At 39.9% G+C, this 25,492-nt stretch overlaps 1 protein-coding gene across 1 annotated transcript; it reads right to left on the bottom strand.

Moving 5' to 3' along the window:
- Positions 1-898: 898 nt before the first annotated feature.
- LOC118841150 (plasma serine protease inhibitor-like) lies at positions 899-24,194 on the bottom strand. The gene is made up of 5 exons (XM_036748546.1): positions 23,942-24,194; positions 16,239-16,935; positions 14,771-15,041; positions 6,726-6,891; positions 899-1,249 (listed from the first exon to the last, which is right to left on the bottom strand). Exons 2-5 carry the CDS (start codon positions 16,885-16,887, stop codon positions 1,028-1,030), a joined length of 1,308 nt encoding a protein of 435 aa, XP_036604441.1. The 5' UTR covers positions 16,888-16,935; positions 23,942-24,194; the 3' UTR covers positions 899-1,027.
- Between the last annotated feature and the right edge of the window lie 1,298 nt (positions 24,195-25,492).

Here is a 25,492-nt window from a genome sequence, read left to right as displayed (position 1 = left end):
TCCACCTCTCCAGGTTTCAGAGGTGATTCCAGGTGTCATGGATTATTCAACTTTTAAAAAAAATGTACCTACTGCATACAAGACCTTGTGTGCATGACAACGAAAGGAAGATGTGGTCTTTACCTCAAAAATAGCTTTTTTATTAGTAGCTTCTTAACTCAGTAGAATTAGTGACAACTGTGGTATAAGGGAATATTTTGGAGTTAAAGGCCTGGGGTTCAAATTCTTACACTGCCACTTACTAGATTTGTCTTCTTCAGTTAGTCACAACCTCAGTTGTCTCACCTGTAAAATGGATAACATGATGCCTGTTTAATCTACCTAATCTCGTGGTTGTTATGGAAATCAAGCTAGACCATTTTTGCAAAATGCTTTGCAAAGTGTAAAGTAAGCTATTAGACCATCTTCCACACACATTCTAAAACTCACCATCTCCATCTCCATGTGAGTTTCTATCTTTAAGGAGCCTTTAGTGATTAAATTAAATTAATTAAATTAAATTAATTAAAGCCTGCCAAATGAGTAGATTTCAATAGAACTTCCCTAAGATCCCTTCCAGGTTTGATATCTGTGAAACTATGAACCGTAACCTTCAGAGAGGTAATAGCGTGTACTGGAAGGAGCATCAGAGTTCAATCTGCCACCTCGGGCAAGTCCCCTGCACCTGTCTGATCTAGAGCTCCTTCATTCACCTGGATGATGAGAATAATAACTTGTGCAACACCTACCTCATGGGTTGTCATAAGGAAGTGCTTTGGGGGTCTTAAAAACCATGTAGAAATGAACTCTGCTGCTCAACAATTTCCCACATGATTTGACTGTGTTGCTGAGAAAGGGTGCACCAAGGCTTAAAAGAAATTGATCGATTCATAGAAAAGCAGTCTTTCACCATTATTTTGCATTTGCACATTTCTCTTTATTCATAGCAAGCTGCACAATGGTCCACCCTTGTGCTCTCTCACTGCTCCTTCCTCCTGGGGGTAGGTGTGGGGCGGGGCGGGGTGCCCTTGCATTCTAGAAGAAAGGCTTAAGAGGGAGAAGCAGATAGCCCTTCTGCTTCCCTGGGGTTGACCACTTTGCCAAGCAAAAGGATGCTTTGGTTAGGCTGAGCAAGGATCATCATCAGAAAAGGCCTGTTGAATTCCATCATGTGGTGTCGAGCTGTTGAGATCCTGAACTTGACGTGGCTCTTGGTATTCACAGTTTGCGGGCCTGACTCATCCATCTCAAATCCAATCTGCTGGATAATCTGCAAAAAAGGAACACACATATAATGGCACTATAGAAGAGGGAACAACACAGCCTGCAAAGGAAATCACATCCCTTCAAAGAGAAAATGTCAGGAGATGGCAGAACTCTGTCATCGAGGGATAGCTAGAATCAAGGATAAATTTCTCTTTTCTCTTTTTTTAGAAAAAAAAATCAAAAGGAAGGAGAGCATGGTATAGGAGATTTCATTAGACATTGAGAAGCCAAGGAACCTATTGCTGAAATCCAGGTCTGTCCTTTACCAGCTACGTGACTTTGGACAAACCTCAGTTTCCATATCTGTACAGTGGAGATAATAGTAGCCACCTTGTCTCACTAGGAGGGTTACTGAGAAGACTGATGGAGATGATAAATCATGATGAAATAGTGAGTTCTTATAAGCAGTTTTGAAAAGAAAGAAAAGCCTTACTCTTTTGCTGTTATACTGCATTTCAACCCAGTTTTGCTAGTTACACTTGTTCATGGAACTAATGGCCACTCAGCTATGCATTTTAATCCTTTCATTCTCTCATTCTGGCTTCCACTCTCATTACTCAACTGAAACTACTTTCTCCAAGTTCACCAGTGCTCTTCTCAGTTTTCTTCTTTGTCCTCTCTGTAGCATTTAACACAATTGATCTCCTTTTAGAAACTTTCTATTCTCTGGGCTCTCATGACACTATTTTACTTGGGTTCTTTCTTTCCTACCTATCTGGCTGCTTCCAAGTCTCCTTTCTGGGAGCATCATCCATGTTCTGCCCTCTCTGTGTAGATTTACCCCATGCATATCTTGGCCCTCTTCTCTACCCTTTCTAATTCTCAATAACACCAAAATCCATGAGTTCAACTATTTTCTCTCTGCAAATGATTCCCATATCTATTCTTCAGCCATTTTTTCAGTTGCATCTGACTCTTCATGACCTCACTGGCATTTGCTTGGCAAAGATACTGGAGTGGTTTGCCATTTTCTTCTCTAGCTCATTTTACAGATGAGGGAACTGAGGCAAGCAGGATTAAGTGACTTGCCCAGGGTCACACAGCTAGTAAGTGTCTGAGGTAAGATTTGAACTCAGGAAGCTGAGTCTTCTTGACTCTAGGCCAGCACTCTAGCTGTCCCCTTCCTGTATCTATATATCTATATTTATTATATCTCCTAAGTTCCAATCCCACATCATCAACAACCTATTGGATCTTTCTCAACAGTGTGAGATAGTGGAGAAAAGCATTGGAGTCTGGAATTAGAGAACCTGAGTTCAAATCTCAGTCCTTACTCTTACTACCTGTGTGATTTTAGGCAAGCTCCTTGGATTAGGTTCTCTCTGAAAAATAAAAAGGACGGACTGGATGGCCTCTTAAAGCCCTTCTGCCTCTAAATCTATGATCTGATGATCTCAAAGTCAACATATCTAAAACAGAGTGTCTGCCCTCTTTCTAACTGTGTTATAGCGATCATCCTGTATCCACTGACATTCACAATCATAGGGTAATACTCGAACTGCTCCCTTTCCTTCTCCCCCCGTAGCTATTGAGTTGTCAAGCCCTGTCAATTCTACCTTCACAGTATCGACTCCCTTTTCTCCACTCACATGGAGTTCAGGGCCTCGTCACCTCTCCCCTGGTCTAGTGTAATGTTCTCCTAATTTGTCTCTCTCACTCCTGTCTCTACTCTTTCTGATTCATTCTCTCCACAGCTGCCCGATCAATATTTCTAAAATACAAAGGGAAGCATGGGATGGTGGGGACAGTCCAGATCTTCAAGTTAAAGGAGACTCTAGTTTGAATAATAAATCAATCATTTGTTGGCTCTCTGACCCTGTGCAAATCTGGGACTCTCTGGGGGCTCAATTTCCTCAGCTATAAAGTGAGCGTGTTGGAACTTAATGATTCAGAGGACACTTTTTGATTCTGTGCCATTTCCCTGCTCAGTAATCTACAAGGGTTCCAAATTCCTTCTAGGATAAAATAAAGTCTCTTCAGTTTGGCATTCAAACCTCTTCCCTATATGGTTCCAACCAGGAAGCTTTACAAGCTCACTCTGTGTCCTCCTTCATTTACTTAAAGTTCCAGTCCAACTGTTCTACTTGCTACCCCACGTGACATTCTATCTCTTATGTCTGTGTCTTTACCTAGACTGTTCCCAATTCCTACAATTCACACCCTCCTTATTTCCACCTGGTAGATTTGCTAGCTTCCTTGAAGTCTTTTTCAAGTGTCACCTCTCACAGGAGGCCCCTCCTCCACCCTCTTGTTGTTAATGTCCTGCTTCTGCCCTAGGAAATTATATGATCTTGTATTTACTTATCCATGTTATATGACTTCCCTATCACACCAATAGAATGTCTAAACAGCAGACGGGATTTCATTATTTGTCTTTGTACCCAGAACCTAGCGTACGAAGTGCTTCGTCAATGCTGAATAAATAAAGGAATGAAAATCTCTACCGACCTTAAGAGATGGTTTCATGAATTTCTGGGAATGAAAAAAAGTCTCACCCGGTGGCTGGTGTTCTGGAGATCACTCTTTCAGTGCTTAACCAGACTAGTCCTTGGACAATAGACCCAGTCTTTGCTGGGTTTATATTCTGGAGAGTCAGACAGAGCTTATGCTTTCAGGGCATAATCTTCTGTGAGAACTAAGGCTCACCTTCATACCTTTATTTTAGTGGAAGTCTGGGTTAGGTTAGACAACCTCTTAGGACCATTTCAACTCTGAGGTTCTCTGTTTCTTTATACAAAATAATGGGCCTTAAATCAAGGTCTTTGACTACGGGGATCAGGGAAGAAGTTTAATCTTTCTAGTATGTTGTAATAGAAAAACAAGTCAGTACGAAAGAGACCTGGATCCTAGCTCCAGTTTTGCTACCAATTCAATGTGTGACACTGTGAATTATGGTATATGAATGTCCTACTACTCGTATAATGTATTGGAAATGAGGAAATAGATGATTTCAAAGAAACATGTCAAGACTTATACAAACTGATGTAGAGTGAAATGAGAAGAAACAGAAGAAAATTATATGATGATATCAATACTATAAAAAGGAACCATTTTGAAGGGTTGCATAAACTATAGAGAATGAAATGGACTAAACCAGAAAAACAATTTATATAATAAGAAAAATGTAAAAACAAACAAGTGTGAGAGCTGTAAGAACTCTGAGAATGCAATGACCATCCATAATTCCAGAAGACCCCTGATGGAACATCCTATCCACCTCCTGACAGAGAGGCAATGGAGGTGCAGAAATACGTGCACATCTGTATATATGTACATGTGCATATTCATATGTATGTATACATGTCTATGTATGTGTATGTCTACAGTATGTGCATATGTGTATGTACACACACGTGTGTGTGTGTGTGTGTATGTGAATCAATGAAATGAATGTCCAAATCAGAGTTTCTCTTTCCCCTGAAGTCATCCTCACTTCCTAATTGTCTTATACCCACTGAAAAATGCACTCTGATAGCCACTGAGATTCACTGTATATATCATGTATACACATATAGATATATACACACGTATATATTCACATATACGTATGTATGTGTATTCACATGTAGCCAATGAGGGAATTTGTTTTGCTTGACCATGCACATTCCTTATACAGACTTTCTTTTTCCTTTTCTTTTTTTAAATGAGATAGGGAGTGGGAGAGAAAATACATTTTTGTTCATTAAAAAAAATAAAAGTTATTTTCCCTTCTCTGGGTCTCAGTTTCATTTAATCTAATCAGTAGAGGAAATTGGAGCCCAGAGAGGGAAAATTTCTTGCTTAAGTTCACACAGTAAGGGACAAAAGCAGGATTTAAAACTAGGTCTTCTGACTTGGGATTTAGTGCCCTTTTGATTGCACTGTATTGCCTTACTCAAGCACCTGGAGGATGGCTTGGCATTATTATCAACACTTAGAGATTGAGGAGCAGTTGGCATTTCACCTACAGAAAATACATAGGTGGACATAACTTTCATTGTGACACCTGCATGTGCCTTTGCAACAAAATAAAAGTGACCATGCAGCCCTTGCAACGACAGAACCAAAGTCTAGGAAATGTTTGGCTGGCTCAAGTGATCAGGGAACGATCTAAGCAAAGCTAGAACAGGCCAATGTTTAAAAATCGCACCCTCACCATCCACCAGAGGCTTTGAGCCTTCACTATGAGAGAGGCAACTTTACATCACAACAGAAACATGTGATAGAAAGTAGAATTTTCTGGCATTCTGGCCATCAAACACATGCATTCCATACAAATTCAGACTCAGCTGGAAGAATCTTCAAAAGTCACTTAATTCAACACACACCTTGACAGTAATCACCTCTAGAAAATACAAACAAATAGCTATGTAGCCACTGTTCAAAGACTTCTAGTGATGGGGCACTTAATATTCATTTAGCTTTTGAATAGTTCTAATTTTTATCTGAATGGTACTGTAAGAGAGTTGGACTTGGCATCAGAAAGACTTGAGTTCTAATCTGGCCTCAGATACTTACTAACTATGTGACCTGGGCAAGTCACTTAATCTCTCTCTGTCTCAGTTATCTCATCAGTAAAATGGGGATAATAGTAACTCCTACCTCAAGGTTGTTGTCAGGACTCAATGAGATTACACATAGGATGCTTTGCAAATCTTAAAGTATAAATGCTAGTTGCTGTTTACTATATTGTTATTATTCGCCCTCCTTGTAGTTCCCTGTATTGTTTCCAATCCTTCCCTTCAGAGCCAAGAAGGGTCAATTTGATATTTATTCTACTTAATAGCCATTCAAATACTCGAGTACAATTTCCATATCTCCTTATGCCTTCTCTTCTTCAAGGCAAATATTTTCTTTCAATTTACATGATAATGGTCTTTGATCCCCTCATCATTCTGATTGCTGTCTCCCGGATTTTTTCCAGTTTCTCATTGTCCAATGGGTAAATTACATGACCCAGAAATGTACAAATGAAACAAAACTCTTCCCTTTTGGTGTGCCCAGGATAGAACACTACAGGATGGTCACGTCTTACTTTCTACATGCCACGTATGTGCCTTGGGTGATTTTAGCTTTCTTTGGCCATCATGTTACACTATTGACTCACATTAAGATTAAACTCCACTGAAACTCTTAAGTCTTCTCCACATCTGCCATACTTGCCCTACGTTTAACTTTATATTTATTCCTATTAAATGTCATTGTGTTATATAGGTCCATTGCTCTGGTCTTCTAAGAAACTTTTGTATTATGACTGTCATCCAACATGTTAGTTACCCCTCCCAGCTTTATGTAATAATATTCAGAATCTTTGCCTCGAGCCAAGGCATCCAGCTTCTCTTTCAATGAAGCCTATGATCACTTTAGAGTTTTTTGTTATTTTTTGTAGATCACAAATTTTTCCTCATCATTACCTTCTGGACATTATGCCCGAAGTGATTGCTTAAAACTACACCTAGTCACCAGTGTGAAGAAGGAAATCCTATCAATTACAAACATACTTGATTAATCAGAGGGGTCAGATGACTAGGTTTGTTGCTTAGATCAATGATGCCAGACAGATCAGACTCTTTAGAGAAGACATTCGTAATCTTCAGGGCTGGAAGTATCTTGTGCAGCTCATACTTGCCAGAAAGGGACAACTTTGGAAGATGTAATTCCATAGCTCTGGAAAGAGAGAAATCATATATATATATATTCATGCATAAAATTGAAAACCAGCAAGAACCTTAGCACTCTTCTTATTCAACCCTTTCATTTCTCAGGTAGAAATACTGAGGGCCAGAGGGATTAAATAATTTGCTCAAGGCTAGTGCCACCAGTTAATGGCATATTAAAGATTAGCCACCTAAGTTTTTAAGCTTCTAGGTCAGTGTTCTTGACATAAGGTAACCTCTTCTTTGTGGATGAGTTCATGGTTCTGTCTGCCTTATTCCATTCAGAAAGCATTTATAAATTCCTCTAAGCAGGGCCTTAACAGCTATCTTCTCTCCAAAAATCTCCCCTTTAAACTATATTCCACCATTTATGTTTTCCAAGGTTGATCTATTTTGATTCAGTCAACTCTACCTCTAAACTCTACTTTTCATTGCCTCACAATTTGACACATTTATTATTTTTAAAGTAATTTTCCCTAAAGAGGGCAGTCTCTTCTAAATGTTCCAAATGCTCTACTTTGTGGTCTTCAAGACGCACACAGAACATGAGAACTAGAGGGGTCTTTGGGACATAGAATGTTAGAACTGGTAGTAAATCTAGTCAAGAAGCATTTTTTAAGTGCTTACTGTGTGCCAGGCATTGTGCTAAGCACTGGTAACATGAAGAAAGGCAAAAGACAGTCCCTGCTCTCAAGTAGCTCACAGTCTAAGGAAAGAGACAACACCCAAATAACTATGTAAAAATTTTATATAGACATAGACTACCTAATACAATTAAGTATTGATTTTAATTTATTTAATATTAATATAATTATAATAGATAGATATAATACATATATACATATATATGTAGTAAATTGGAGATCCTTTCAGAAGGAAGGCACTGGGAAAGCCCTCTTTTAGGAAGTGAGATGTTAGCTGAGACTTGAAGAAAACCAAGGAAGCCAGAATGCCGTGATGAGGAGGGAGAGATGTCAAAACAAAGGGGACAGCCAGTGAAAATGGTCAGAGTTGGGAGATGGGATGCCATGTTTAAGGAACAAGGAGGCCAGTGTCACTGGACTGCAGAGTAATTGGGGTTGGGAGTATAGGACTATGACTAAAGGAGCCAAATTATGAAAGGCTTTAAGAGCCAAATCAAGGATTTTATATTTAATCCTGGAGGCAATAGGGAGTGATTGGAGTTGATTGAATGGGGGGGGAGGGCATGGGAGAGAGACATGGTCAGACTTTGCACTTTAGAAAGATAAACTTGACAGCTGATTAGAGGATGAGCTGGAGTGGGGAGAGATTTAAGGGAAGCAGAACAACCATCACCCTATTGTCATTGCCCAGGTATATGGAGGAAAGGGAGTAAGAGGGAGTAAGGAGCTAAAAAAAAAGACACTTAAATTGAAAGCCCGGGTGCCTTGGAGGATGGTGGCACTTTCCACATAATGGGAGAATTAAGAAGAGGTAAGATCTAGGGAAGAAAGATAATGAGTTCAGTTTACACAATTCATAATCAGAAATAGTAATTTCCCAATTTCAGTGGGGAAATTGAGGCTCAGAGAAATGAAGGTTCTGAGACAGGAGAGAGACATGACAGGAGCTGAAAGTGTGTGAAGTGTGACAAGCTGTGAGATGAGGAAAGAAGTGGTTGGAAACAGATTTCTGCATGAGATCTCCTTGCACGCAGCAACTTAAGGGAGCTTCTGCTTTCCTTTCCTTCATGCAAGAATCTCCTGATTTTAGATAGATAGCAAAGAAACGAAACACCTGATATGGTGAGAAGAGGTTTCTTGGGAGAAAGGAAGTGGGCACAGTCCCTTGGACCTCTGGGAAGTGCTTCTTACTAAATTGGTATAAAGCCTCATGCAGAAGTCCCCAGCAACTGAGCCCCAGGCACAGAAAACAGGGAGAACACAAACTTCTACAACATTTTGCCTTAAGAGCAATCAGAAAAAAGCAAAGTAAACAGGATCTCAGAAAAAGAACCTGAAGGGAGAAATGGGAGAGTTAACATTTCTCAGGTGGTTCAAGAATGAAACAATATGGCATAGAGAGGAAGGTTAAGGAGGACCACTGAACCCATGGAGCTATGTGATGATTATAAGGTTTTTGTAGGGGAGTTAGAGCTGGAATCTCTCAGGAGAATATCATAGAACAAGGAATGATGAAGATATGTAGATGCCATGAAGAAAAGACCATCCAGGAAGTAGAAAAAGAGGCTCCCTGTATACAGCAGCAGGTTGATTATATGTGAACCTCACATGAACGATGGAAAGAAATACAATCTTTTTGTCATATGACTCGGCCTCTTGGGGCTTATAAAAATTCAGTTGATTCACTTGGGCTCTGATGGTATTGCCAGGAGTAACGTAGGAATTACTGGTAAGGATTATAATATTCTGGGCAAGAAACAGAAGACTTTTTGAAAACAGATAGTGTTTTCATTGAGAAAGAAAGGAAGGTTGGAATTGAGCAGCTAGTTAAGAAGATGATGTTTACAAGGGAGCTGTGGCTTAAGATATGGAAATGATAGGCGTTTGGCCAGCAATGAAGTCTATCTACTAAGGGTCAGCAAACTATATTTCCCTGGAAATGTATAAGTCTGACCAAGATGGATTTAAATTGAAAACAAAGAGGGGAGGATAAACCTTCAGGGGCAGACAGCAGATACCAGGGTCTACACAGAGGGAAGATCATTCATCAGTGGAGAAGATGAGTAAGTCACAGGAAACAATGTCCACGAATGGAGTTGGCAATAAAAGCCCCAGCTCCACATATCTATTTTTAAAAATCACCAAGTGCATTCAAAGCACAAGGAAACTACTGGTCCTAATTTAAGGAGAACAATTAAACCTTACAGGTATCCCAGACACTTGATAGGATGTGATTCATGATTAGAACAGTTAAGAAAGGGCATATTATTCAAAAAAAACAAGATAAAAAATAAATTGGTTGGTAGAATAGAAAAGCAACCCTCTCCTCCCCACCCCCTCACAAAAAAAATTTACTAAATAGCTCATGTAGCAAAGTATTATGCTGGACCATTGGGATAGAGTCCCTGCCCTCAAGGAATTTATAATCTTGTGGGGAGATAATGCAGCAAACCACCAAAGATAGCTATAATGTGTGATAATTCCTATTATGCATATTTGGAAGCCACACAATGAAGTATTTTGTGAGGATAGATCTGGAAGGTCAATACAAGCCAGTGATGTCTGAGAAGACTTTCTGTAAAAGATTGTAATAGAATTGGGCTTACAGGATCAGTAAGTACTCAATAGTTGAATAAGGAGGGAGGATATTCTGGGTGTAAGGATTAACCTGAGTAAACTCATAAAGCATGAGCGTATAATGTTTCTTTGGGAGTGGAGCGAGGTATAGAGTTATCTAGTTTGGATGTAATATAGGGTGTGTAGAGTGGAGTGATATGGGAAGGTTGGGTGGTACCATTTTATATGAGGCTAGTGGTGTTTGTCAAAGAAGTTTGCTTTACTTTGTAGGCAACAGAGAACCAATGAAGATTTTTAAAGTGACATGATCAGATCTTGAGAAAGATTATTCGGAGACTACTATGAAGGATAAATTAGAGAGGGGAGAGAATAGAAGTGAAAAAATCTGGAAAACAGCTGCTATAATAATCTAAATAGACTGTGATGAGGGCCTATACCAGAGCTATTGAAATAAGAATAGAAAGGAGGAAATGGATCTCATTGCAATGAATTGATGAGGAAAAGGGATATCAAAGATACAAGGTTACAAATATGAAAAACTGAGTGACATGGTGATACAGATGGAAGTGGTAAAAACGGAACCAGGAGGGGGAGGGGGCAATAAGAGTTCAGTCCTGATCATGTTGAGTTGAAGACGTCTAGGGGACATCTAGACAGAAATGTTCCAAAGGCAGTTGAAGCTTGAGGTCTGGAGCTCAGAAGAGAAGTAATGAATGGAAATAAAATTTTGGTGATAGCTGGTAGCCACGGAGATAAAGGACATAGCAGGGGCTTGAAAAGTAACTGGAATCCTGGGCTTTATGTAGTTTAGAGGCACAAGCCCTGAGAGCAATGTGAACTACTGACATCTCCAAATGGGAAGGTGGATTTCAGTTGTGCTCAAGAGGTTTGAAAGGGACACACACAGTGGGGTGGAAAAAGGGGGAGGGACAGGGACTGCATAAGCCCAGCAGCAGCCCCATCAGGGGAGATAGTGCTGCCAGCCCTATGCAAGAACACACCGCAAAGGTGGGACAAGTGAAAGAAGAAATGGAAAAGAGAATTGAGCTGTGACTTAGAAGGAAGTGATCACAATAAACCAACAGCAAGCAGGGGTTTGGAGTTCTTTCTTAGAACAGAGAGCTCACACTGTGAAGCTACTGGTTGTCTTTACCTTCTTCAAGGACTGAAGGTCCCTGAAAGGAACAAAAGTTCTACTTCTTCTCCAGCATCCTCCTCTCAAGTCTGTCTAGTTATAGGCACAACAATATATCTTGTTAACTTTTTTTGCTTATCTATTTCCTATTTTTTTATTTTGATTCAAAAATATAGAAACCAGGGTTAGCTGAAAGAACATGAAATTTAAATTAGGACAGAGAGCAAAATATCTGTCTAAAAGTCAGAGATTTTCACAACTAGGGGCTGTGAGTCATTGTGGTTGGATTAATAACTTTCTGTCTCTTACAAAATACATAAAATAGCAGAGAGAGGGACCATATTGACCCAGAGCCCATTACATTGCCCTTCAGCTAAAATAAGGTAATTTTCAAAATGGTGTGACTGGTTAAGTCTCCAGTGATGAGAGTACCATGAAGGAGAGGGTCCTAACCCAATAAAAGATCATGTGGGAACCCACCCCTAAGGAGGAGATAGGTAGAACCTAGGGATAATTTAGCTCCAATTCTTTCCTGAAGGGAAGAGGGAGTAAAAGGGATTCAGCACTGGTAGGCTAACTCCCCCCTCTGCAGAGACATCCTTTGGTAATCCTATCTGGGCCTGTTTTTTTGCCTTTTCTCTGATTCAGAGCATACTGTTTTATTTTTTCCTGTTCTTCTGCTCAATTTTATTCAAGTAGAATTTCTTGAACTATTGCTTATGTATTTATTGTAAAGCATAATAAGAATCTCCACTTTGACTTAGGCCTAAGAGACAGCAAGTACTTTTTAATTATCATCTACATAACTGTTGTCTTCATGCTGTCCAGCTGATAATTTGATGGTAACTGGAGCGGGGCAGTCATTCTAATTTCTAATTTAATTTAATAATTCTAGTTTAATAAAGTTTCTAATTTGCGTGGTTGAGAATTGATCCATTTACTTGGCAACGAGATTATTGCTCTCTGGTTATTGGGTTAATATCACGAATGAACATATGAGCATGGTACTTACAAAATATTGTCAATTCATGCAAATTTATATTCATAAGGTACTACTGGTATATGCAATAGGTCCTACACGTACAGAGCATTCTTGAAGACCAGAGTGAGAGTTAGGAGACTAGAAAATTATATACAGGAACAAAGCCAAGAGAATCCCATTCAGGATATACTCTGTCAATTACCAGACTCATTAAAGCTTGCAAAAATACCTGAACAAAATCTAGGTAATGAGAACTACCTGGAAATTGGCTCACAATCCTCCATCTGAAAGGGAGGAATTATGCAAGAAATCTGTGGCATTAATGAATGGAAAGGATGATTCAACAGAAAAAAATGAGATTTCAGTCTGAAAATACATTTGGGGTTTTAACTATATATAATGTCAAGGAAAGACTTTTCCTCACAAAATGCTGCATAAGGGATGCTAAGTTCACACTCTATAGGTCAAAGATGTTTCTTCTATCCATGCGCATACATAGAAAGCATGTTTGACCAACTCAGATAGCAGTATGACTTTAGGTAGAAAGCCCAAATATTACTCCATTATGGTAAACAGAGGTACTCTACCAGTAAAATGGAGACTAAGTCACCGGTAAAGTACTGAGAAGCCCCCTTCTGAGGCAGGATGCAAACCAAATACCTTTTTATAGACACATGTATCAATATTGGCCAATACTGACCCAAAAAGCCTTTTATCTTACATATAGATTTAATCTTAGTGTTGTTGGGAGCAGTCTTGAGCCAGGTAGGTGATGGACACATGAGATTAGTCATATTTTCCAGCAGAGGCCTTAGTGACAGTAAGGTACATTACCCTGCTCACAAGCTGAAATTCCTAGCTTTGAAGTGAGAGGTCACTGAGAAATCTAGACTGTTTTTGGAGAAATTTGTAAGCATTTGCTAACAATGGTCCACTGATTTACATTCTCGCCAATGCCAAGTTGGATGGTGTTTTCAAGAGATGGGTGGTAAGACTAGCTAACTGCAAATTCAGCTTATAATACTTGCTAAAGAAGGTGAATATGAATGCAGACACACTATACAGAAAGCCAAGTAACACTGAAACTATGGTGGTACTTTAAGGAGTGAAACCTATGAGTTTTTCAACAAAATCATCAAGGTAATGTATATCAAGAGAAGAAGAGAGAACTAAGAATAAATAGTTGGGTAGTTTCCACATTAGAGAGATGGGGGGGGGGGAGAGAGAGAGAGAGAGAGAGAGAGAGAGAGAGAGAGAGAGAGAGAGAGAAGGAGAAGAAGAAGAAGAAGAAGAAGAAGAAGAAGAAGAAGAAGAAGAAGAAGAAGAAGAAGGGAGGGAGGGAAGGAGGGAAAGAGAGACAGAGAACGAGAATGAAGACCATATAGGGAGGTGAGAAGAGAAACAGAATGATGTGGTCACCCTGAGCCCAAAGGAGGAAAAATTAGCCATTAGAAGAGGATGCTCAAAACTGTCAAAAGCTACGGAGAAGACAAGGAACACAAAGACTGGAAGAAAGGCCATTGTGTTTGGTTATAAGGAGATCATTGGTGATGAAAGTGCAGTTTTACTGGGAAATTGTATCAGTATCTTCTTTACTCAACACGACTGCTCTTGGTAAAACAGCCTGTAGTAATAGATAATGTCCATGATTGAAAATCCTGGTTTCAGATTCTGTCTCTGACACTACCTGTGTGGTGAGGGACAACTCATTTAAATCCTCTGGGCCTGTTTCTTCGTCCATTGAATGTCAGCATAAAATCTATATTAACTCCCTGAGAGATTATTGTGAGATTCACATAAGATAACATATGTAAAATGCTTTACAAACTTTAAAGTGCTATATAAATGTCAATTATTATTATTATTTGAGATAACTAAGATGAGTATTTTTCTTCTCATTTTGCAGATAAGGAAACTGAGACTGAGAGAAGTAGAGTGACTTGCCCATTCATGGTGGCAAAAATGGTGTTGGACCAGGTTTACTGATACATTATTAATAAAAACTACATGGATGGTAATACCAGCAATATATCACATATATTATTTAAGTTTTGGTCTATACTCATCCTTTGCTCTTGCTACTATCCCATCGTATCTCTCCGAGTTTTGAGATTCTCAAGTCTAAGTTCATCTTAATGAGGGCATTTGGAAGTCCTAATATTTTTGTCAAAAAATGTAAAAATTAACATGATTATTTCATCAAAGTCTGGTTCATTGGTAAAAAGCAGAAGCTTTGGCAAATCCTTTTTCTCTCCCTTCAAGGGATAAATTTGAGATTAAATGATCTCTAGGACCCCTTCCACTTGTAATATTCTATGGTCTAATGTTTCCAACAGATTTAATATTTTATGATTTGTGGCCTAGAACTTCATATTCTAAGTTCTTTGCTAAGTGTAACATTCTATGTCCTAAGGTTCCTCCCAACCCAGTCATGACTTTATGGCTGAACCTCTAGGTAACAGATCTCAGCATAGGAATAAAGACTCAATGAGCAGGTATGAATTGAAGTAGAATTTTGCAATTGCTGATCTGAGAATGATCTGAACAGTACCTCTTCTTGAGTCCCTTGAGCCACCGTTTCATGACTTTTTGAGTTAGGGCGGCTTCCACACGTTTCATCTGCCCTTGGTCAGGAAGAACAAACAAGGCTGTCTCATTTGATGCATAAGCTATCTGCAGCACGCTACAGGAGAGGCTCCTGTCCCGGAAGTAATAGTGTATGTCTTCATGGATCATCATGGGGACCTTCACCATTGTTTTTTCTGACACAATGAAGTTGTCCTCTCTGGTCCTTTTAGGATCAAAGTTTCTCTCCCACGAAGCTAAAGATCAAACAATAAAAAGGTAAAAGGGAGAACTTTGGCCAACAGTCAAAAAATTTTTCTTCTGTGAAGAAGAAAGCCTGAGTCAGAGCAGTTTTACATTAATTTCATTTTTCTGAGCAGCATTTTCCCAAAGAGCTTAATACATTGTGTCATACGGAGTCTTTCCCAAAATGCACCCCACAGCCCTGAACACAGTACTTCAAATGTGACCTGACCAGAGTACCAAGCTTTGCAGGCCTGCTTCCTCCCCCTTTTCTGGACATAATCACTCTCCTAAAGTGGCCCAGGATAGCATTAATTCTTTTTTACTGTTGTGTCACACTTTTGACTCATCTGGAGTCTACAATCCACACAGCCACATTTTTTTCTATAGAAACTCTTGTCTAAACATATCAACCCTGCTCTGTATCAGTAAAGTGGGTGTTTTGAGCCTATTATAGGCATTATGCTTTGAGTATAGAACTTTATGCTAATCCATATTAAATGAAATCTTATTCATTTCAGTCCATCGTTCTAGCCTTCTGAGGTCCTTTTGGATCCAAAGTCTGCCATTCAATGTGCTAGCTATTCTGCCATGCTTTGTGTTACCTGCAATTTTGACATGAATGATAAATGATTGCCAAGGGCAGGTCCAAGAGGCTATCCCTGAGGCATCCCATTAGGGACCTCCCTCCAATGTGACCCATTAATGATGCATTTCTTGGCTCTGCTTCCGAATCTACCAGTTGTATCACTATCTAACCCACTTCTCTCTGCTTCTCCATAAACATATCATGAAAGAACTCAACTGTTTTCCTGAGGTACGTTTTACGAAGCACCTTCCCCACAACCTGTCATCCATTCTCCTTTAATAGATGAAGAGATTGGGGTTTATAGAAGCAAAGTAAGTTGCCCATGGTCACACAGCTATGGAGCTAATAGATGGCAGAACATGGATTCTAACTTTCGTCTTTTGAAATAAACTCCAGTGTTCTTTCTATGATAGGATGCTAAAACATATGGAAGGAGATTGTGGAAGATTGGCAAATTTCTTTTTTAATGCAGATCTGAAGCTATGAAAAATATATTCTTATGCATATGGATTTGAAGGAATCGAGAATTCTTTTAAAAATTTCTTCAGCAATTTTAACATTATTAATACTCTATCCTTTCCCCCAGGCTATCCGCTCACCCACCCAGACCCAAGGGTCTTACCTTTAAAGAAGATATAATTCACCAGAATCATCATAGTGCTGGAGTCAACATCTTTGACCAAACCCTCCATCTTCTTTTGGGTTTGCTCTGATATGTAGTCATTAATACGCTTCTGAGCCCTGACAGGATATTGGAAGTCGATGGAGAGAGCTTCCGACATGTACATGGTCTTCACATTTTGGGAGAACTCTTCCAGCAGCCTCAGCCTCTCCTCAACAAACAGTGCACTCCCCATGCTTAGCTGGAGCTCAGGATTGGGCACGTTGAGGTTCAGAATCAGATTCTGGAAAAACTTGTGGATTGCATCCTCCTGAATTTCCTTGAGATTGAAACCCAGACCCACAAGGATCTGAGTGCGGGTGGTAGAGTGGACCCCAAGGGTCAGCAGGGACAGGATCATGGAGACACTCAATGGGGAAAAGAAAACATTCAAGTCAGGGGCTTGAGAGACCAACTGCTTATATAGAGTGAATGCAAAGTCAGTGTTTTTTTCTATTATCTTGCAGTTGAGCATGGCATCTTTGGCATTGTGACTGCCTCGAAAAGCAAAATCAGAGCCACTTTTCCCTATTCGGTGGGGAGAAACATGACAGCCCCCAGCAGCCTGGAGGCTGATAAGTAACAGAGAGAGGAAAAACCTGAATTTCATTGCTTCTCCTTCTTCTGTAAAGAACAGGGACCAGAAGAGTGGAATAACCTGAGAGAGAAAGTACATGAGAGGTCATTCTTGGAATACCTTTCCCTACCCCACCTTTAGATGCTGAGCTTCTTCCCACCCTTTAAAGTCCAGCTGACACTTCCTCCAAAAAGCCTTCCCTAATCTCACCCATTACTAATGATCTTTCTTTCTCAGATCTCACCTAACACTTTATTTCGCATTTCTCTAATGCATTTGTCATATATTATCCTACTAGACTATGAGCCCTATGGAGGCAGAGTGTGTCTTATTTAAATTTTATATCACATAAAATAAATAAAATTCACATTTCTCTCTCCATAATTTCCTCTACAATGTAGATATATCATATGTTCAGTGAATTGAACTGAATATGAATTTCAGTGTGACATCTCATAAAAACCAGCCTTATAAAAAAAATGAATGAACCTGAAACTCTGGGAAAAGTCAGGGCTGGAAAGAGGAATGTGAGACTCCTTCTTGAAGTAGTTATAATCAAAGCCATGAGAGGAGATGAAATGTCTAAAAGCATGTGGCCAATGACCAAGTTCTTGGGGAGGCCCACACAGAGGGCATGGATTGAGGAGGAGGAGGCAAGGAAGGAAACAGACAATGGATGGTCTGCAGTAGCACAGAAGCCAAGGAAGAAAATAGCTTCAGGAAGGAGTCAGTGTGTAAAAGCATCAACCACCATGGCCTTGTCCTTGATATCAGAAGACCGGGAATTTAGTCCTAGATCAACGCCTTACTATGTAACTTAGGCAAGTCACTTTTCGTTTCTAATCCTCATTTCCTTCACTGAAAAAAAATAAAGAAAAAGATGGTGTCAGATTAAGTCCTTTCTACTACTAACATTCTATGCTTTTTGATTCTAAGGTCTCTTCCAGGCTAAAAATTTTGTGGACCTCTGATTCTAGAGAAGATGAAGACCGAAATGTCTGATGGATTTGGCAGTGAGGAGGTCCCCGGTAATCCAGGACAGATAGTCTTGAGAAGCCAATGAGTAATGAGGATGCAGAAACAGTAGGTACTTATTTTAAACTACTTATTTTAAAGTTTGGCAGCAAAGTAAAGTAGAAAAATAGGAGAGAAGAAGCCATTAGATTGTAAGTTCCATGAGGACAGGGCCTATCTTTTGCCTCTTTTTGTGCCCTCAGCACTTAGCACAGTATTAGCACACAGTAGGTGCTTAATAAAATTTTTATTGATTGAGAGTGGAAAGAGGAAGCAGCAGGATCAATGGAAAGCTTTTTTTTTTGCAATGGCGGAGATGATTTGTTGGGGTGTGGGAGGTCAGGACAGTCTTAGGGCAGCATCCAAAATGAACTTCCACTAGTGATAAGGAAATGATTCTCTTTCTCTTAGGAAGGACTCTTTGATCTCTGCATCAAAATCTTTGTTCTTCTCTAGGCCAGGAAAAGAGGACAGGCAGAAGTAGTTTGATTCCAATTTAGCCTTCATCCTCCAGGCTTCCCTTCTTACTTTGCTTTGGGGTCCCTAACCCCCAGTAAATGGATTGAAAGTGTGACAGAGAGCAAAATGACTGTGCAGAATCCTGAGCCAAAGCAAGTCTGGGGTTGGGTGGGAGAGCATGTGTGCTTTGAATCTTTCTTTTTTAAAGATCAAAATAAGCATTAAACAGAATAATAGCCGTAAGGTACCATAAAACCATTTTAGGGACTTTAGAACGTTGACTATTAGCAGGATCTATTAACCCGGAATGTTAGAACACAGAATTTTAGAGTTGGGAAGGATTTTATAGATCATCTTGTCCAATACCCTCACTTTATAGATGAGGAAACTGAGGTTCAAAAGTTTGAAGTGAGTGCTGATAATTACACAGCTAGTAAATCGGTCGGCCAATAAACATTTATTAAATACTTACTGTGTGCCAAGCCCTGTGCTAAGTGCTGGGAACACAAAGAAGAGAACAAAGAGAAAACAGAAGCAAAGTAAGAGTTGCCCTTTCTGTCTTTCCAAGGTCAGCCACCATTATGATCCTGTCTACACTGAGTAGCAGTCCTATCCCTTCTTTGATCTTCCTGCTGTTCCCAATATGACAGCAACAACAAACCCCTCTTTTTATTGTCCTTAGTATTTATCGGCAGCTTAAGTTCGTTCTGAACTTCAATATTTCCGACTATATTCCTATAAAATGTTGTATTCAGCCTTATTTACTGGTCTTTGCTTCCATCTTCTACACATACCATTTAAAAATTCAACTTGCTCAATGTAGCAACATTTGCACAGCACTTACAACATGCCACAAACTGTGCTGAGCCCTTGACAAATATTTTCTCATTTCCTCCTCGCACTAACCCTGGGAGGGAAGTCCTATCAGTATCCCTCTTTTACAGTTGAGGAAATTGAACCAAAGAAAGATTAGGTGACTTGTCCAAGGTCACAGAGTTAGGATCTGAGGCAAGATTGGAACTCAAGTCTTCCCATCCAGGCCCAGCCCTCTTTCCATGGCATCAACTAGCTTTCTCTTGCCTATAAAGTGGCATCAGTCTTTAAACAATTCTCCTTTTCCTCCATATGGACACCACTTCTGTTTTTATCTTCAGAATTGAGCTAATTTCCCCTTTTGGATGAGCCCTTGGAAATCTAACCTTTCAGAATCTACGGTGCATGACCCACAATGTCCACATTTCCTGTTCTTTTCTACTGTCCGTTCTGACAGTGAGCTCATCCCCTAAGACTCCTGTCATTTCTGCTCCAACAAACTCTTCCTTGTTGGTCAGAATCAATTTCCTTGTTGCCTCTTGTGCCTTGGAAGGATGAAGTTAGCATCAAGGCAAGCCACACTTTTCAATTTCTCTGTTTTTAGCAGAAGAGAGAGAGGCAGCAGAACTTCCCTTTCCTGATGGTATTTTACTCCATTGCCAGATTTGTAATTCTGTTTGGTTTCCCAAATTTCTCTTCTAATTTTGTTCGGATGTATACACATCACCTCTCCTTCCCCCTTCATTGATCCCTATCCAAGTGTCCTTTACCAGGTTCTCTCTGGTTATTCCTTTTTCTTATGTGATTATGCCACTTTAATATGTAATGCTAACCCACCATCATTTTTAATTTATTATTTCACTTTCATATTACAGTCAGAAATCCCATCCCACCAAGTCTAAGAGGTAACTATGATGGCAAATTTGCCTCCTTGTATTAGAATTTTAAAGTCTTCCTGTTTATTCCTCACATTTTGTGCATTTGTATATAACAACTAGGTGGTGCTGGTAGCAGAGCAGTATGAGCTGTTAATCATGCCTTCATCTGAGCCCTAAGTATGTCCAAGGAACTCATTCCTCTTCCCTCTGCATGGCCAGAGCATCCCTAGCAACTCATTTCCTTCTAGGGTTTGACTTTTTCCAACCCAGTTCAGACTGTGTCCTTATTGGGAAATGGGAAATTGCCATCCCTCCACCTCCTTGTTTAACCATCAAAGTTACTGGTAAACATGTGGCAAAAGTATGTGATCCCAAATATTATGTTCTGTTTCAGTCTCTCTGACTTTATCTCCGTCTGACTGTCTGTCTACCTGCCTCTGGCTCTGGCTGTATTTGAATGTGTGTGTCTCTGTCTCTCTGAATCTCTGTTTTCCCGTCTGTCTCTGTCTGTCTGTCTGTCTGTCTGTCTGTCTGTCTCTCTCTCTCTCTCTCTCTCTCTCTCTCTCTCTCACACACACACACACACACACACACACACACACACACACACACACATTCTCCTCCCTATTAAATGTGTGGCTCTCAAACCATGTCCCCAACTAGCTCTTCGGGGCAGCTCCAAGTTGGATATACCCATCTTCAATAACTTAGACCTCCCATTTTCTCCTTTTCTTCCCAATCTCGCTGCATAAATACAAACAAGCAGAATTAGCACAGATCTAAACAAATATCTGGTTTCAATACAGTGTCTTACCTATAACAAGAAAACCTAAAAAGACCACTTAAAGAGGCAATAGTTCTAAAGGGGTCCTGATCCTCAATGTCAGAGAAGGAAGAAGTATTATGGCTTGCTTCCCTTTCATTCCACTCTCCACTGGGGGAAGGGTAAAAAAGTAAGAGGTAGGTGCAGGTGGATAAAAAGAAAATGGATCTTTTTCTTTCTGGAGAGAGGGGTGGGGGGCATGCTAATCTCCCCACAGACATCCGTGGCTTACTGTCTGATGGGTGCCAGCAGGCTCTGGGCTTTCCTTTCTCTGTTCACAATGTATCACAATGTCCTGGCACCCTGAATTTCTCTTTGTCCCCTAGTCAAGCTCAAATCCTTTACATTTCTCATACAAACAGACCCTTCTGTCCTCTGACGGTGTCCCCACCCTAGTGAAGGTCCTCAGCACTTCACGCGTGGGCTATTAGATTAGCCTTCGAAAACTGGCCTCCCTACCTCGTCTCTCCCCACTCCAGCCTTTCCTTAACTCCGATATGAAAGTGGTCTTCCTAAAGGACAGAGGCCACATCACTCCCCTATTCAATTAACTCCAGCGTCTCCCTGTTATCTCCAGGTCTAAATATCATGTTTGACTTTTAAAGCTCCTTACAAAATGGGCCCTTCTTACTTTTCCATTTTTCTTACACTTTATTCCACACGTTTTACAAATGTTAAAATGATATATAAATACTGTTATTTATCTTATTTATTTATATTATTATTTTATTTCTTTTCTTTTATTTATTTATACCATATTTATATTATTATTTTATTCTATAGTGCAGTGACAAGGCCCTTCTTTCTCTTCCTTCTCCATCACGGCCCATCTCCTGAATGGATGCCTTTCACTGGCTGTCTCCCGCACCTGGAACTCTTCCTCCTCATCTCTGCTTCCTAGCTTCCCTGACCTCCTTTAAATCTCAGCTAAAATTCCAACATCTGTAAGAAGCCTTTCTCAGTCCTCCTTAATCTTGAGAGCAGGACTTTTTTTGCCTTTCTGTGTATTCTCAGCCCTTAGCCCAGTGCCTGGCACAATGTAAGAACATAGCAAATGCTCATTGATTCCTCTTGACTAAACCTCTGTCTCTAGAATTACTTTTTCCCAAGAACTTAAAAATCCTTAGCAATTCTCTCCATCCCTTTGTGCAGTCTCATTTGTTTTCACATGAATCACCAAGAGAGGGTAGTTGTTATTAGGTTCGACAGATCAAAAGAGGTCCCCTGTCACATCCCAGAGCCACACCCCAGACTGACAACAAAACTTTCTACTGTTTATATCAGGTTGATAAAGAGCTACTATTCCTTATGGGGAAAGAAGTACCAGTCATCTCTACTTAGTTCTTCTTCATTTGGCTTTTAATGGTGGACCTCTCACTTGATGATGGTTCCACAACACCATTCCTTGGAGCACTTGAAGTTCAGAAGTAGCCCGGTCCATCCTTCTATAGGAAAGCCTTATTACTTAGCTCAAAGGTCCTTCTTTCCGCCTTACTTCTCTGTGCCACATTCTTCCATTGTTCTAACTTCTACATATCTAGGAAAATACTCTGCTATCTTTTCATATCCCTTTGTCTCCTCTCTGAATAACTTCCATTCTTTCAAGGAACATGTCACAAATCTAGGAAGTATCACAGCTAAGACACAAACCCAGGGCTTCTGACTCCAAGCCTAGAGCTCATTCCAATATGCTGCACTATTCCTTAGCAAGGCTCTAGAGTCATCAATCTATTCTGGAAGAGGTACCAAAGACCTCTTCTGACTCTGCATCCTTGTCCCAGATTAACATGCCCATTCCTTCTCAGTGACGTCATCTTCTTCAAGATCCAGCCTCTAGTCCCTTCCTTGCCCTTCACTTTGTCTACTATTTTAGAAGCAGAGCAACCTTTGTATCAGTTTCGGGAACAGTCTTGATTTTAAGAAAATGGCTTTGTTAAAGGATAACCTTTTTCAAGACCATGTGTCATGAGTTTTGGATGGGAAAATATGATCTCTATAAATAGCATCTGCCTATATTCATGGAATAAAACTGGACACACATAGCATATGCAACATAGAAATTACTATGTCCTTGGGATTGCCAAAGTTTAGAACAGTGTTCAAGAAGTCAGTGATTTTCTTGGACTAAGTGTCTAATTTGGCCATTTCATTTCTGTGTTAAGGTTTGCACATTGTTACCAGCATAGTAACTAACCTCACACATATATAGAGAAGGGTAAGAGATTGCAATTCACAACATTTTATACTTGCATTATCTCTGTAAGACTTAGAAAGTGCTTTGTGTATGTCAAAGAAAAACACAGCTTGTCCACAAGATAAATTATAATTCCCAGAAGAAATGATGCAAAAGCTTTTTTAAAAAGTTGAAATGGTATTATGAATGAAATTAGAAAGGAAAGGATTAGAAAAGATGAAAACTATGGAGAAGAGACTGGGAGAGAGAAGTAATGGTTTGTCAAAAGAGGTACAAAACATTACCCACATAATAGACTCCCTGAAAATTAGAATGTGACAAGCAGAAGTTAATGACTCCATGAGACAAGAAACATCGAAACCAAGTCAAAAGATTGAAAAATAGAAGAAAATATAAAGTATCTCATACTAAAAAGAAACACCAAGGTCAAGACAAAAGGTTAGTTTTCCTACTGTTCACCCTCAGATACAATGCCTTGAAAATGTAACTAAAGAAGAAAATAGCCTGTCTTTCATTCTAGTTCTCAAGACGCAAAGTGCCAGTGGCATAGACTTATAGATCAATTATCTGATAGGAATAGTTGTTTAAGGTAAGGCTAATAAAAGCTAGTATCTTATAGCATAGATGGTGACAGATATCTCTTGGGAGCACACACTCACACACATACAAATACATACTTATCCCAGGGATCTTTTTTTCCCCCATATATTGTGTTTGTTAGGCACGGGGGCAGGTACTAAGACATGAACAAGACATAAATTATAGGCCCAGATTAAATGTATTCACTTCCCACCTATTCAAAATCAATTTCTAATACATTTTCAGGAAACCCTAAACCTCACAGCCCCTCCCTTTCAATTCCATAAACCCACTTCAGTCCCTTGAATACCCACAGTCTGTACTTACACAGTCCTTGTAGCGGATGGAGTTGGATGATGGTTGATGGTGTTGAGGTATTGTGGGGGTGCACACCGAATCCAGATATCCCACAGTACCAGCTCCCTCTGGGCCCTGGGCTAACCAGGATGTCCAGGAGGAGCTTGTCCCCACCTCCCACCAGAGTACTGATTTTCGTCTTTGGTTTGTGGCCACAGCCGGTCCTATTCAAAGGCACGATAACAGACCCAACCAAAGCAAACTCCAGTCACAACCCCAACCCACAAGAATCTGATTAATATCTCCTTTATATACTGTAAGAAATGCCTTAGGTATAAAATCTCTGCAGCTACATTTTAACCACTAGGGAACATACTGTGTAAGTGAATGAGATAAGAATGGCTTTAGCCAGCAAAGTATCTAAGGCCAGAGATAGGGAGTTGGTTACCCAGGCAAAATTCTCACTCTTCCTTTTCTGTAGCCCTTTGTTTAGTGTTACTGGGACCAGGAGCTCCCACGGAGGGAGGAGTAGATGCTTGTTTCCAAGATGGCTTCTAACATCTGTGCCTCCCTTTTAACCTTGATTTTGGGGTCCCAAAATTCAGATTGAAACTTACTGATAAAGGCTATGCAGACCTAAATGTCTAAAGATTCCTAAAGGCAAGGCAAGATTCTTTATCCATGTCTCTACACCCAGGCATTAGCCTTACAGATCTACACTTCCCAGGACTTAGCTGGAAATCAAAGATAATGGAATGTCAGGGTTGGAAGGGATCTTTAGGAAACAGATTGGCTGAATTCCCTAGTCACACCTTATTCAAAAGAAAGAAGATATGTAAGAGAGCAGGGGTGGATTTGTACCCATAATACTCAAATAAAGAAATCAAAGAAGCAGAAGCGGTAAATATGGCAGTGAAGATTTACGTAAATAACAAAGGACACAAGACTACTAGCGATATTGGCACTTTATTGGCACGATATTGGCACAAATAATCTATAACATAATAGATTATTTGACAGACAGAGGAAATGTGGAGTTTGGGAAACATACCCGAAGTCTAGCAAAGAGACAGAATATAACAGTGACAAAGGACTTCAGTTATGTAGATAGCTGCTATAGCTCTTCCTACTGAAAACAAGGCACCTAATAATTTTTCAGTTTGCTTTAATAATAACTTTATCCTTCAGAGTGCAAGAACCAATGAGAGGCACTTATATTTTGGACTTTGTTCTGATCAGTAAGAGGAAACTGGTTGTTGAGGTGGAAAGGATTGAGAACTGACCACTCCATTTCAGAGGAAATAAAAGGCAGAGCACTGGGGACACCCACAGTTAGTGGGCATGACATAAATGTCATGAATCAGCAAATGAGACTGGGATAGAATGATCAGAGAGGTAAAAGGAGATTCAAGAGAGAGCAGTGACAGAAAATCCCAGAAAGGAAAGCATCCAGGAGCAAAAAGTGATCCTAGTGTCAAAGTATGAAGGGAGATCAGAAGGATGATTAAAAAGAGGCCAGTGGACCCAGCAGTAAGGAGATCATTGGTAACTTTGGAGAAGGAAGTTTCCATTAAGAGATGA

The sequence above is a fragment of the Trichosurus vulpecula genome, chromosome 3 (genome assembly GCF_011100635.1).
Source record: "Trichosurus vulpecula isolate mTriVul1 chromosome 3, mTriVul1.pri, whole genome shotgun sequence".
Lineage (NCBI taxonomy): Eukaryota > Metazoa > Chordata > Mammalia > Diprotodontia > Phalangeridae > Trichosurus > Trichosurus vulpecula.
Note: the sequence above shows the minus strand (reverse complement) of the source record. Positions and strands in the feature narration are given on the sequence as shown.